This window comes from Setaria italica, chromosome III, assembly GCF_000263155.2.
Source record: "Setaria italica strain Yugu1 chromosome III, Setaria_italica_v2.0, whole genome shotgun sequence".
In the NCBI taxonomy this organism is placed as follows: domain Eukaryota; kingdom Viridiplantae; phylum Streptophyta; class Magnoliopsida; order Poales; family Poaceae; genus Setaria; species Setaria italica.
In genome coordinates, this window is record NC_028452.1 from 2229731 (window position 1) to 2241978 (window position 12248).

The 12248-nt window shown below is 44.4% G+C and overlaps 2 protein-coding genes across 2 annotated transcripts; one reads left to right on the plus strand and one right to left on the minus strand.

Annotated features, from left to right (window-relative positions):
• Positions 1-944: 944 nt before the first annotated feature.
• On the plus strand, positions 945-4695 carry LOC101776314 (histidine--tRNA ligase, cytoplasmic). The gene is made up of 6 exons (XM_004960209.3): positions 945-2378; positions 2497-2676; positions 2907-3299; positions 3416-3697; positions 3941-4081; positions 4161-4695. The coding sequence occupies exons 1-6, from the start codon at positions 1002-1004 to the stop codon at positions 4461-4463; spliced, it is 2676 nt and encodes an 891-aa protein (XP_004960266.1). The 5' UTR covers positions 945-1001; the 3' UTR covers positions 4464-4695.
• Positions 4696-4756: 61 nt separating this feature from the next.
• LOC101775910 (bifunctional protein FolD 2) lies at positions 4757-7185 on the minus strand. Its single transcript, XM_004960208.4, has 5 exons — positions 7025-7185; positions 6722-6905; positions 5533-5690; positions 5210-5422; positions 4757-5103 (listed from the first exon to the last, which is right to left on the minus strand). Exons 1-5 carry the CDS (start codon positions 7115-7117, stop codon positions 4873-4875), a joined length of 879 nt encoding a protein of 292 aa, XP_004960265.1. The 5' UTR covers positions 7118-7185; the 3' UTR covers positions 4757-4872.
• Positions 7186-12248: the final 5063 nt, after the last annotated feature.

A 12248-nucleotide genomic window follows, 5' to 3' on the forward strand; every position in this document is an offset into this window, starting at 1 on the left:
CGTCTCCACCTTATTCGAACTGAGAGCAGACGGCCCATCGTTCTGTAGGTCATGTGATCATGTCTTTGTAACCAGTCCGATGTTCAGCTACATCTTTTATGTAGAGTAAGCCAAACAGAAAAAAAATGATGCTAACGGAATTGAGTTTATGTTAACACGGCCGAAAGATGTGTCATTACGTCATCAGTAAGGTACAATCACTCTCGCCTTGTACCCTTTTTTTTTTTACAAACCATTCACGATTCTAAGCCTTAGTAACTCATCTTTAAAGCTCTATATAGGCTATCTCGGCTATTCTAAGATATGAAAATGGCTGAAGTCAGAATATTTTTGTCCTTGCCTAAGCAATTATGGTAATTTCCTTAGAATTTAAATCTCTAACCTAACGTTGTCGAATTTCATAGAATGAAAAACGTAGTCACATGTTGCGTAGGAGTGTGATTAGTTTATTGTTTTTAGTTGCTTGTAGTCTATAAGTGTACAAACATACTCAAACCTCCTAAAGCATATACTCACCTCTATAAATGCATACACGCAAACTGTACCTCTATAGCATCGGTGAGAGACTACGATATATCTTACAATTTACAAATCTATCATAGGCGTATTATTCTTGACAAGCACGTTGCTTTTGCCCATTCTGAAAATTATTATTCCTTAAAATAAAAAACATTACTCGCTTTACCACTGTACCAGTCATGCTGGAGACATACTCAAAGCCATTTCAATTAGAACACTTTATTTCTTTGTCAAAGTTTCAACTTCAGTTGTGTGAATTTTGGTCGGCTTCTTAATTCTTGACAGTTGCAGAAACAGTGGCTTGAGCATGACGTTTCCTGCAACAGTTTCTTCTTCAGAAAAAAGTTTTGACAATGGCGTAACCGGTGGCTTGGACACAACGTTTGCTGCGATAGTTAAGACAGCGCATCCTCGCCGTCCATCATCACTCATCAGATCAGATCCTGTTCCTCCTCCCGCTCTAGGGTTTTGCATCGGTCTCAATGGCGTCCTCCGCCGCCGCCACCGTCACGCTCGGCGGCAAGGGCGCCGCCTTGTCGCCGGCCGCCGTCTACGCGCTCTCCCTCGGCCTCGCCTCCCCCGCCATCGACGCCTCCGCCCTGAAGCCGCTCTCCACCCGCGCCCCCTCGCCGCAGGAGACCCCCGCCTCCCTCGGCGCCGCCCTGGCGGCGCTGGCGCCGGCCGAGTCGCGCGTCGCGGCGGCGGTGCTCCTGAACAAGCTCCTCCTCACCGCATCCGACTCCTCCTCCGCGCTGGTCACTGCCGCCACCGCCACCCGCCTCGCGGAGTCGCTCGACGTCGCCGCGGCGCTGCCGCTGGGGTCCCGCGACGAGGCCGCCGTGGCGGCGGCCTCCGCGCCCGTTGCCGTCGCGCTCGCGGCCCTGATCGACTGCTGCGCCACGCCGCTGGCCCGCGTCGCCGACGCCGTCGCCGCGCTGTCCTGCGAGGCCGCGCGCGGGGACGCCGCGTCATTCGACGTGCCGGCGTCCGGTGACGGGCTCTCCGCCAAGGACGAGGCGGACGTCGCCGCCGACATCAAGATGCTCGTCTTCGGCTCCAAGCTCGTCGGCAGCGCCGGAGGTGCCCCCGCCCCCGCCGCCGCCACGTTCGCCAAGGTGCCCACCGTGAACGGGATCTTCCGCGAGGCGGTGCGCGCGCTGCACGCGAGGGTGCGGATCGAGCTCAACGCCCCGGTGAAGTTGGGGAAGAGGGATGCGGGCGAAACTGGTGCAGGAAAGGAGGAGGCGTTGGTTGTGCTGGCCACGCAGCTCGCGAGAGCAGTGCAGGCATTGTGCAAGATGAGCGTTGCTCGGGCAAGACTCTGCGCAGAGAGCATTGCTGATGCTGAGCTTCGGGAGAAACTTACTGGTGGCGTCAGCATTGATGATTTGAAGGGGATGCTTGACAGGGTTTTGATTGATTCAGATGCAGTGTCGGTCCTGAAGGGGGTGTACAACCACTTGCTTAAGTTCAGGGACTTCCTTGCTTGGGAGGCAGCTGTGGCAATGGCGGTGATCGAAGGGGACAGTTCAATTGAGAAGCCCCAAGCTGCTGTTGAGAACGAAGTGGGCAGTTCAGCTGAGAAGCCACAGGCTGGTGGTGAGAAAGCGAAGGGTGACAAGAAGAGCAAGAAGAAGAAAACTCTGGGGAAGGGCACTTCTGCTGTGCTGATGCTGCTTAAGGACCATCTAAACAATGGAGGTGCTATTGCTTCCGTGAATTCTGCATTGGTTGCAGAGTGGGGGACCTCTCTCTCATTGTTGTTTGACCCCAAGTGTCCCGGATTGGAGTGCCTTGTGGAGAAGGTGAAGGAGATTGTTGAGAGCAATGAAGTAAGGAGGTTGCCTAAAATTCCTAAGGTGAGAATCATATTGTTTGCAGAAGGTCTGCTTTAGTTATATGGTTGAATTATTGGTGCTTAGATTGTATTGATGTTCCGTTCTCTCTCCTCTGAATGTTTATGCTGACTCCTGTTAGGGTACACGCGACTTTGGGAAAGAGCAAATGGCGATAAGGGAGCGTGCATTTTCAATTATAACAGGTGTATTCAAGATGCACGGTGCTACTGCTCTTGATACACCTGTATTTGAGCTGAGAGAAACCCTTATGGGCAAATATGGTGAAGATTCGAAGTTGATATATGACCTCGCTGATCAGGTATGGTTTCAGTGTCCTCTTACTATTTAGCTTGGTCTCATGTCTTACTTGGCAAAAGAAATTTGTTCATATTTTGATTGTCATGCAATGGCTCTTACTATAACTCACCCATGTGAGGTTAAGAATTGCATTGCCAATATTGGGACACTCAAACCATACTTTGTTGCAGTATTTTCCCTGTATTATCCTTGTAGTGATGGTTTGATGTCTTACCATCAAATAACCTGCAGGGTGGTGAGCTTTGCTCTTTGCGTTATGATCTGACTGTTCCGTTTGCCCGATATGTTGCGATGAATAACATAAGCGCACTGAAGAGATACCAAATAGCAAAAGTATATAGGAGAGATAATCCATCTAAGGGAAGGTATCGGGAATTCTATCAATGTGACTTTGACATTGCTGGTGTATATGAACCTATGGAACCGGATTTTGAGGTCATCAAAGTTTTGACTGAATTGCTGAATCAGCTGGATATTGGAACATACGAGATAAAATTAAATCACAGAAAGTTGCTTGATGGAATGTTAGAAATTTGTGGTGTGCCTGCTCAAAAGTTCAGAACAGTTTGCTCGAGCATTGACAAGCTGGACAAGCAAACATTTGAACAAGTGAAAAAGGAGCTGGTAAGCATCTGAACTACTTATTGGTTTAAGCTAAGGTCTCATTATTTTTTATTTATTGTGCTGCCTTGATGTGTATACGTGGATCATAGTCGTAACTGTTTGTTATGTTGAATCAGGTGGATGAGAAAGGTATATCAAATGAAACTGCAGATGAAATTGGCAATTTAGTGAAGACTAGAGGACACCCATTGGAAGTTTTGCTGGAGCTGAGGAAGGAGGGTAGCAAGTTCATGCAGAACGAAGGGTCTGTTGTTGCACTGAATGAACTTGAGATATTATTCAAAGCTCTGGAGAAAGCAAATGCGTTAGACAGGATTGTTTTTGACTTAAGTCTGGCTAGGGGCCTTGATTACTATACCGGTGTTATATACGAAGCTGTGTTCAAGGGTGCCACACAGGTTAGACCCACACTTATCACTGCATGTTGATGTTGCCAGTTAATATTACGAGTGGCCGTAAAGCATATTGTTCTTGTTCATTCACTTAATATGTTGGTGATCAATGTATTCAAAACTGATTTATATCTCAAATTTTATTTTACTCTCTATTATCTGGAACATTGGAAGTACATATGCCTTTTTCTGACTAAAGAGCTGAAGACCATTTTAGTTGATCCCTGTACTGACTGTATTTGGCAATAGGTTGGCTCCATTGCAGCTGGTGGTCGGTATGACAACCTTGTGGGTATGTTTAGCGGTAAGCAGATCCCTGCTGTTGGTGTCAGCCTAGGAATAGAGAGGGTCTTTGCAATCATGGAGCAACAGGAGAAAGAAAGAAATGAGGTATAGCTATGTCTCAATCACCATTTTACCCTTCCTGTTTCAAAGGGACTTGCAGTAACTGTGCGATCTTGAATTGCAGACGATCCGTGCTACAGAGACAGAGGTGCTGGTGTCAATCCTTGGAAAGGACCTTACACTGGCTGCTGAGCTGGTGAGCGAGCTGTGGAGTGCTGGAATAAAGGCAGAGTTCAAGCTCACTACCAGGGTGACGAACCACATCAAGTATGCCTTGCAATCAGGCATTCCTTGGATGGTGCTGGTTGGTGAGTCTGAGATGCAGAAAGGAAGTGTGAAGTTGAAGGATGTTAAAGCCAACCAGGAAGAAGAGGTTGACAGGAAGGATTTTGTTCAAGAGCTGAAGAAGAGATTGAGTAAACCCTAAAAGGGAAGTTTTAGGCGTTGATCTCATATCTTTTTTGGCACCCATTTTAGGCGAGTGAGTCCAAAAGTTGGGGAAATGACATTCCAACATTTGGATTTAAACTGATGGGAGTGTTTTAGTCAGGTTGGCTTCACTTGTGGTGGTGATTCGAATCCCTGAATTCCAATGCATTGTACTGAATCAGGCTGCGCCATTTTGTGAATTATACAAGCATGACAAAGCTTTCCCTTTTGATGTAGGAAAAATGTACCTTTTGTACTTCAAATAGCAAGTTTTTGGGTAGTTAAATAACAGAAGCAAAGCCAGTAATCATTTTATTGCATTTATTAAACGGGATAACAAAACCTTTTTAAGTTCCCATCCTTGCATTACAGATCGTACAGAATATGAGAGCGAGATGAAATGCCTCCTACTCGACTATTCCCCGCTTTGCGCCGTCCACCGTGTTCTTCAGCAGCATCGCCACCGTCATTGGGCCGACGCCTCCTGGGACTGGCGTCAGGTAACCGGCGACCTTGCTCACCTCTGCGAAATCCACATCACCGACGAGCCGGTACCCAGACTTCCTGGTAGGGTCGTCGACTGAGTTCGTCCCAACATCTATAACGGCAGCGCCTGGCTTGATCCAGTCCCCTTTGATCTGACAACCAAGAAAGGAACATTGACTCAGTGAGCAATGGGCGATGAATTGCAGGAACTGCATCATGCTGCAAAAACTGATAATTTGCTGTTGTGAAGCTACGCACCATCATAGCCTGCCCAGCTGCTGCAATGACTATGTCAGCTTCGCGGACAATGCTTTCCGGATTCGAGGTCCGTGAGTGCACAATTGATACTGTTGCATCTGCCTTCAGAAGGAGAAGGGATACAGGTAGCCCGACTATATTGCTGCGGCCAACCACAACTGCTCGTTTCCCTTTAACGGTAACTCCACTCCGTGACAAGAGCTCCATGCATCCCTTCAAAGAAAAACCGACACCATGGGTAGGAATTGCACGTGAAAACAACATAAAAATTATCATGTGTTCTGTTGTATTGATGTAAAATGCTCTGCAAATTGTTTCAATACCTTTGGTGTACATGGTACAAAAAGTGGTTCCCTGCCTTTCATTGCAAGTTTGCCAATATTGAGAGGATGGAAACCATCGACATCTTTCTCAATGCTGATCTCACTCAATATCTTCTCTTCATTGATGTGCTTAGGCAATGGAAGCTGCACAAGGATGCCTGGAATCAAAGCACATAGTCATAAAGTTAATAGCTGCCCTTCATAATTGAAACAAGGATTTGATTCTATGAGACCGAAGTAGTCATAGTCAGAATTTTGATACAGGTAGTAGAACAAGACATGAATCAACATGACATGGACCTGTCTTGTACTAGCAGTAGCCAACTAAAACTTGTTGGCTTTCTATGAACCCAAAGGAAGCTAGAGACATTCTTTTTAAAACCCCTAGTCCCCTACCCGACTACTCCCATATTGGAACATTCATCTCTGTAGTTATGAAGTGACAAGTTGATTGACCAAGTGCAGAACTCCAAAATTCAGATTTCTGGGAAGATATCAAGATATTCAACTTAGATCGATCATGCCATTTTTTTAGCTATAACTTCTCACTTACAACTGAATCAAAGCAATGCTTCATCTCTCTATGGCCTTGCTAGTTTGATACTTGAACTTGGCCAAACAAAACCTGCTATGTTCTAACAGAATGACAAAACAACTTTTGGTTTTTCAAAAAAAAAACAACTTACAAACTCAGAAACTCCCTTAAGTATCTGTGCAACTTTGCAACTTGAAATACCTAAATTCTGAGGCCTAATCTAGTGATTGACTACTCCAAACAAGGAGTGAATTGGGATCTGCATACCCTTGGTTAAGAGACAGCCCACATTGTAGAGAGCAGAAAACAGTATTATTGATGACTTTTCAAATCTAGCTGCATGCCATAGCACGCTCAAGGATTCCAATTCCAAGTATGGAACCAGAGATGAATAGACTCGATAGAGACAGGATCAGACCAAATCCACTGAACTGCAAACCTGCAGGCCTGCGGATGTATCACCATAGGCACTGCATCATCAGATAGCACAAGTGAGCATCTAAGCATCTAATTCTGATGAATCGTAGGCAAAGCAACAATGGCTACGTTCGCAGCATGCTCAAGCATAAGAACCAGAAAACACAAGCATATGTATTCTTCTGCGGCCCCAGATAGGGTACCGAAAGAGGAGAAGTAAAGCAAGGGATGCGGTACCGTGCACGGCGGGGTCGGCGTTGAGGCGGTGGACCTCGGCGACGAGCGCGAGCTCGGAGATGTCCTCGGGGAGGTCGACGTCGACGGAGCGGATGCCGACCTCGGCGCAGGCCTTGCGCTTCATGTTCACGTACGTCTGCGAGTCCTTCCTGCTCCCCACGATCACCACCGCTAGCCCGGGCACCTGCGCGCGGGAGTCATCACAGCGCCATTAGCTATTCAGTCCCGACCCGTTTCCCGATCCAAGAAAGAACGCACCCGCGGCGGGAGAGGGAAGGGGAGAGGAGGAGTGGGGAGGCTTACGACGTTGTGGGCAGATGAGAGCGTGGCGACCTCGGCCGCGACCTCGCGGCGGATGTCGGCGGCGATGGCCTTGCCGTCGATGATCTGCGCCATCGCGGTGGTGGCTGTCGTCTGGGCGAGTGAGTGGCGACGACGACTCGGGGATTAGAGACCTGCGAGAAGAAATCTTTGGCTGAGTGGGTAGGTGAGCCTGGCCCATTGGGCCAAATACTTACATAGGCCCTCTTTATTGGGCCTGGATAGTCAAACGTGATCATATTTCGGGCCAGTTTGGTCGGGCTCCAAACGGCTCCAACTTCACCTGCCACCTAATGCGCATGTACTATTTACCGAAGATTTTTCTCTCTCTCCTCTTATGTTTTAAAAAAACATAAGGAGCCAGTGGAGCCGTAAATTATGGCTCCACCAGCTCCGGCTCCGGCTCCAGCTCCTCAACACCCTGCCACCTACAGTAGCCGGAGCTGAAGTTGGCGAGAGCTCGACCGAACTGGCCCTTCATATGGATGCAAAGATTGGGCTAGCATGGGATCTAAACCTGCATACAACTAGCCCAAGCAACCAAACATGCTCTATACTAGAATCTTGATAACCAAATAGTCCTCAACGAGAATATGGAAATGTTGTTGCTGAGATGCAGTTTATAACTTCGAGAGTTTCTGCGATTCCAAAGGTGCCTAAGTCATGCTGTCGCAACAGAGCCTCCTGGTGCCTGTTCATGGAATATCAGTCTGGTCCATGGATAGATGAAGAGCCAATGATGCGTGGATATTTGGTATGTACCAATCCAATTGCTCATGGTAGAGACTGTAGATAGAGTTTGGATTGCTTTCTGATTCTTTTGATGTTGTCGACGGGCAGGGGAGAGAAAGAGGGGAAGATGCTACCAAAAAAATACCCCCAGTGAGGTTAGAGAGGATGAAGCATATGCAGCACCAGCCACACTACCAGGGATCTATAGATGATGGGAATATAGTATGGAGACTGATGCACCAATCTTCTCCAGATTCCCTTCTCCACTTTCTGGATAGTGCTAGAGGGATCACATGAAGATCTAGGGGCAAGATTTGGACCTGCATAAACATCAATTTAGCCAGTACTGACGATTCATATCTTTTGCATTTTGAGAAACAATTCCGTACCTCATCAACATCAGGGAGGGTCCAGCAATGATTATCATGTAAGGGGTCCAACTCAAAATAAAGTGCTGCAAGATCTTACACATATTTTTCTTGTTCATAATCACAAGCTAGGTAAACTTATGCAGGGTAGTAGTTTCATTCTCCGCGCCCGCGCACACACACGGACACACAGAGAAAGTAATAGTTTCATATTTAGTCCTGACTCTTGAGCCTAACAATCGATTCTCCTCCATTTTTAGTCTCCAATTCCTATGCTCCGGGCTTAGACCTTCAATATGTAAAATCTCTCGAAAATACTGCACATGAGGTGTATTTTTCAGATGTGCGAAAACGACTCATTTACGGAGTAATATGTGCATTTTCACACTTACTGTAACATTTTTTTTATGAAACATAGTACAGCTGCAAACACTTGCACACTCATCGATCTCTATGAATATGTGGACATACACCTTATCCTGAACATAGTAACATATCCAGCCTGGAATGCCACTTTCTTTTACCCCTTTTCTTTTCCATTTCCTGACATGAGAATATGTTGGTCTGCGAGCCTTTGATGCCATATGCATTATCAGTTTATCAGATAAAAGGATGAAGCATGGAACGGCCCCTCCCTTGAGAATCAGCCGGTGGAGATAAGTTTGAGAGTGAAAGAAAGAAAGGTTCCCTTTGACACCAAACTGGCCCAGGGTCAAGCACACATCAAATTTATTTTCAAGAAATATATAAAAGGAAACAAAGTAAAAAGGAGAATATCAAAGTGTCCAGGAACAAGAGCAAGGTACATCCACGCATGTACCTAGCCTGGCTGCACAGTTGATGCTCTTCTCTTTTTTTTTTGAAAAAAAAAACAGTGAAAGCTACTGACATGTACATCAAAAGCAAAGAGATTTTTCAGATATCTTTTCTGCATTTTTTTTCAGGCGATCCATCCATCAGAGGAGTCAATTCTCTGCAACCTTCAGGTTAAGATGCAGTTCACTGAAAAAGGGTCCCAAAAGGAAAAGGAGAAATAAAAAGGGGAGATAAGTGACATCAAATGTACCTTGTTGCAAATCAGCGAGTGATCCAAGGACACACAGGCTGTTCTTTGTCAGAGGCTGCTTTGCCTTCCTGCAGCACAATGCCACTATGCATACCTGCACACAGTTGGGCGTGTCATTCACATTCATGCATTTTCAGGAGGCAGCAGAGAGGCAGGCATTGTCTCGTGCCATTCCCCTCTCCTAACATTCGGACGCTTTAGATTGATTGATTATGTGACGCACCATGAGTCCAGGATCTCGAGCAGACGCATGTGATTGTATGGCCACGGGCAAAATAACTATTTATTACTATATGGTCATGTTTGAATTGTATATATGTCCATGGGGTGTTACTATATGTTCGTGAAATTATTTGGAGCTAATACAGGAACTCATCCCTATATGGATTTTGATCCAAGTTATGGTTTTCAACATTCAAAAGTGTTTTGGTATAATCAATTGTAACTGAATGGGCATTAACCTTTCGAGAGGCGAAAGATCCAAAAAGAGCCGTAAAATTCGATGACCCGAAACCCGCAAAGCGAGTTTGAATGGGGAAACCTATGGCTATGGGACTAGACTAACCTTGGAGAAATACAAATGCATTAGACTTTTCATTTGCATTTTCTATAGGGCATTGAGCTTACTAAGTGCTAACATACAAACCTGTCCTTTGTTGCCTTGGTTTGGTCAAGAGACTAGTGAAGCTTAAGCGTATTATATTAGTAGGTGGTTAGGGAACAAAGCATGCCAAGAATCCGTTCAAGAGAGAGGAAGGAAACAAAAGACAAGAACATTGTACCTCTCATAATGCATGGGAAAGTGTTCCATTATTTTAAGAAAAACAGAGTCCTCCGGTACCATATATCACTGTGATATTCCTGTGTTGTTTGTTACTGGGGCTGCCTTGGTGGAAGAACATTGGAAAACCGATGTGGGCAAACCTTCTCATTGTTGCTTTCTCTCCGGAAGAATCTTGCCAACTTTCCTAACATTGGGCACTGCAAACCTGCTGTACTCAAACTGGTAACAACTCATTCTAAAAAGTTATTTTAAGCGGAAAAACAAATACTAAGCTGTACCAATGTGGTAATCAGCAAAACATCTTGTGAAATGTGAAAACCAAAATTGTCTACATGAAACCATATTTGTGATGCAGGTTCTAGGTTCAAATTGTCCCTGCTGAAGGCGTTGTTGAGCTGTCTTTTTTCCCTGAAAAGGGATTTCTTCTTCTCTAATGATAGACTCCCTATGTATGAAATTAATAGGTGTATTCATATTTTAAGTCAAACTTCATAATTATATACATGCTTAGTGTATAAATGTTATATGAATAAATCTGTATATCAAAGATCTTTCATCATGACATTGATTTGTAGCGATTGCCAATATATTGTAAGAGAATTTGATGGTCCTCTAAAGACCTTTTTAAAATCCTAACACCTACTAAAAATGATGAGGGTGTAGGTGCTTATTGTCAGACTAAAATCAAATAAACTTTATTTATTGATCTCTTTGAATTTTAAATATTCAAAAAGGGGATTCAACAAAAACACTCAAATTAGTACCATAGTGTAAAGATGAATATACATTAGGGCTAATCTAAATAACTAGCCTCAAGTCCCATAGTGCTTTCTTAGACTATTTGCTTCGTAAATCTTGAATCCACAAAGATTTGGGCCTTGATTTGACTAAAAGGACTTTGAAATTGGATTTGGGTCCCATCATTTGATTCTGGCTTTGTTTTTTCTCCGCCCCCCCCCCCCCCCGCCCCCCCCTCCATCTCCAATCAACCCATTCTTTTAAGGTCCCTAGAGACGGTTCTAAGCATAATATAGACCAAGTGATTAGGCTAAGCATCGTACTGAGGCGCTTTTTTCAATAAAAAAAACTCTCCATGCATCTCTAAAAGCTCAAAGATAGGCGTCCTTGAATAATTAAACATGGCGATCTGCTCTAAGCCTCGTTAGTGGCTTGAAAAGTGCCTTTCTAACCCATTACTTAACTTCCATGTGTATTGTAGTTGTAAGTCACAAATTTTTATTCGGCTGCAAAGATCACTTGAAGGGTAAATAGACATATTTCCTACGGAGTATCTGAAACAACAACCTAGTTGGACTTGGTTTAGCCTCTTGCACTGTGGTTAGTTTAGTTCTAGACATGTTTTCGCTCAATGGAAGAACTGAATGAGCTCTAACTAATTTGAGTTCTAAACATGTTCATGATTCAAGTAGCTCAATCCTAACATATGCAAAACTTGATGAGTCGTTGAAAGTATCCATGGTTGCATTTTCGTGTTTCTCCCACTATCAACATGCCCAAAGGTAAGTGAAATGTTTTCAATCATATGAATCACCTTTGCATTTTCTTGCTTCTCTCATCACTATCTGGTGTCATTTAAAGAACTTTTCATCTAATGTCTTGAGACTATCTTCAATGTAAAGCTACTGAGACATAAGTTTGACATTTTCTGTTGACCCATAGAGAATTTACCATGACATAGTCTTGCAAACAGAATCCTCTCATCTTTGAAATTGGAGTATCTATTCTTCCCAACTTGCCAACGAGTAAGCCAACTGCATACAAATCTGCTGGCGTACCATATATGCCACGTTGCTATCCTTGACTATGAAGAACATTTGAAGCCCAACTTGTACATTGGTTTGTTTTAACTACAAATATGTATAGACCGTTGACCTTTGCAACATACTCCCTCCATCCCAAATTACTATTCATTTTGGCTTTTCTAGATACATAGCTTTTGATATGCACCTAGATATATACTATGTCTATATACATAGCAAAAGTAATGTATCTAGAAAATTCAAAACTAATTGTAATTTGGGACGGATGGAGTAGTATATTTGTAACCGAATAGGGGAACATAAGGGAAAAAAAACCTCATATAGCTAGTGCTACCACGATTAGACTACTAGAAACACTTTATTAGCCAATTTTTTTGCATCTCCAAAAAAACTTTTGTGTTCAACTGCGGATCTCTTCCTAGTGTACCTTCCACACCATGTTTCCTTGGCCACAGATCAAAGAATAGCTAGCTAC

Bases quoted from the DNA above. Each gene is read 5' to 3' on its own strand.
- LOC101775910 (XM_004960208.4), bottom strand. From the start codon at position 7,117: ATGGCGCAGATCATCGACGGCAAGGCCATCGCCGCCGACATCCGCCGC. The intron at 6,906-7,024 runs GTAAGCCTCCCC...TCCCGCGCGCAG, and splicing joins TCTCATCTGCCCACAACGTC to GTGCCCGGGCTAGCGGTGGT. The intron at 5,423-5,532 runs GTATTGAAACAA...TTTTCTTTGAAG, and splicing joins TTGTACCATGTACACCAAAG to GGATGCATGGAGCTCTTGTC.
- LOC101776314 (XM_004960209.3), top strand. From the start codon at position 1,002: ATGGCGTCCTCCGCCGCCGCCACCGTCACGCTCGGCGGCAAGGGCGCC. The intron at 2,379-2,496 runs GTGAGAATCATA...GACTCCTGTTAG, and splicing joins GGTTGCCTAAAATTCCTAAG to GGTACACGCGACTTTGGGAA. The intron at 2,677-2,906 runs GTATGGTTTCAG...AATAACCTGCAG, and splicing joins TATATGACCTCGCTGATCAG to GGTGGTGAGCTTTGCTCTTT.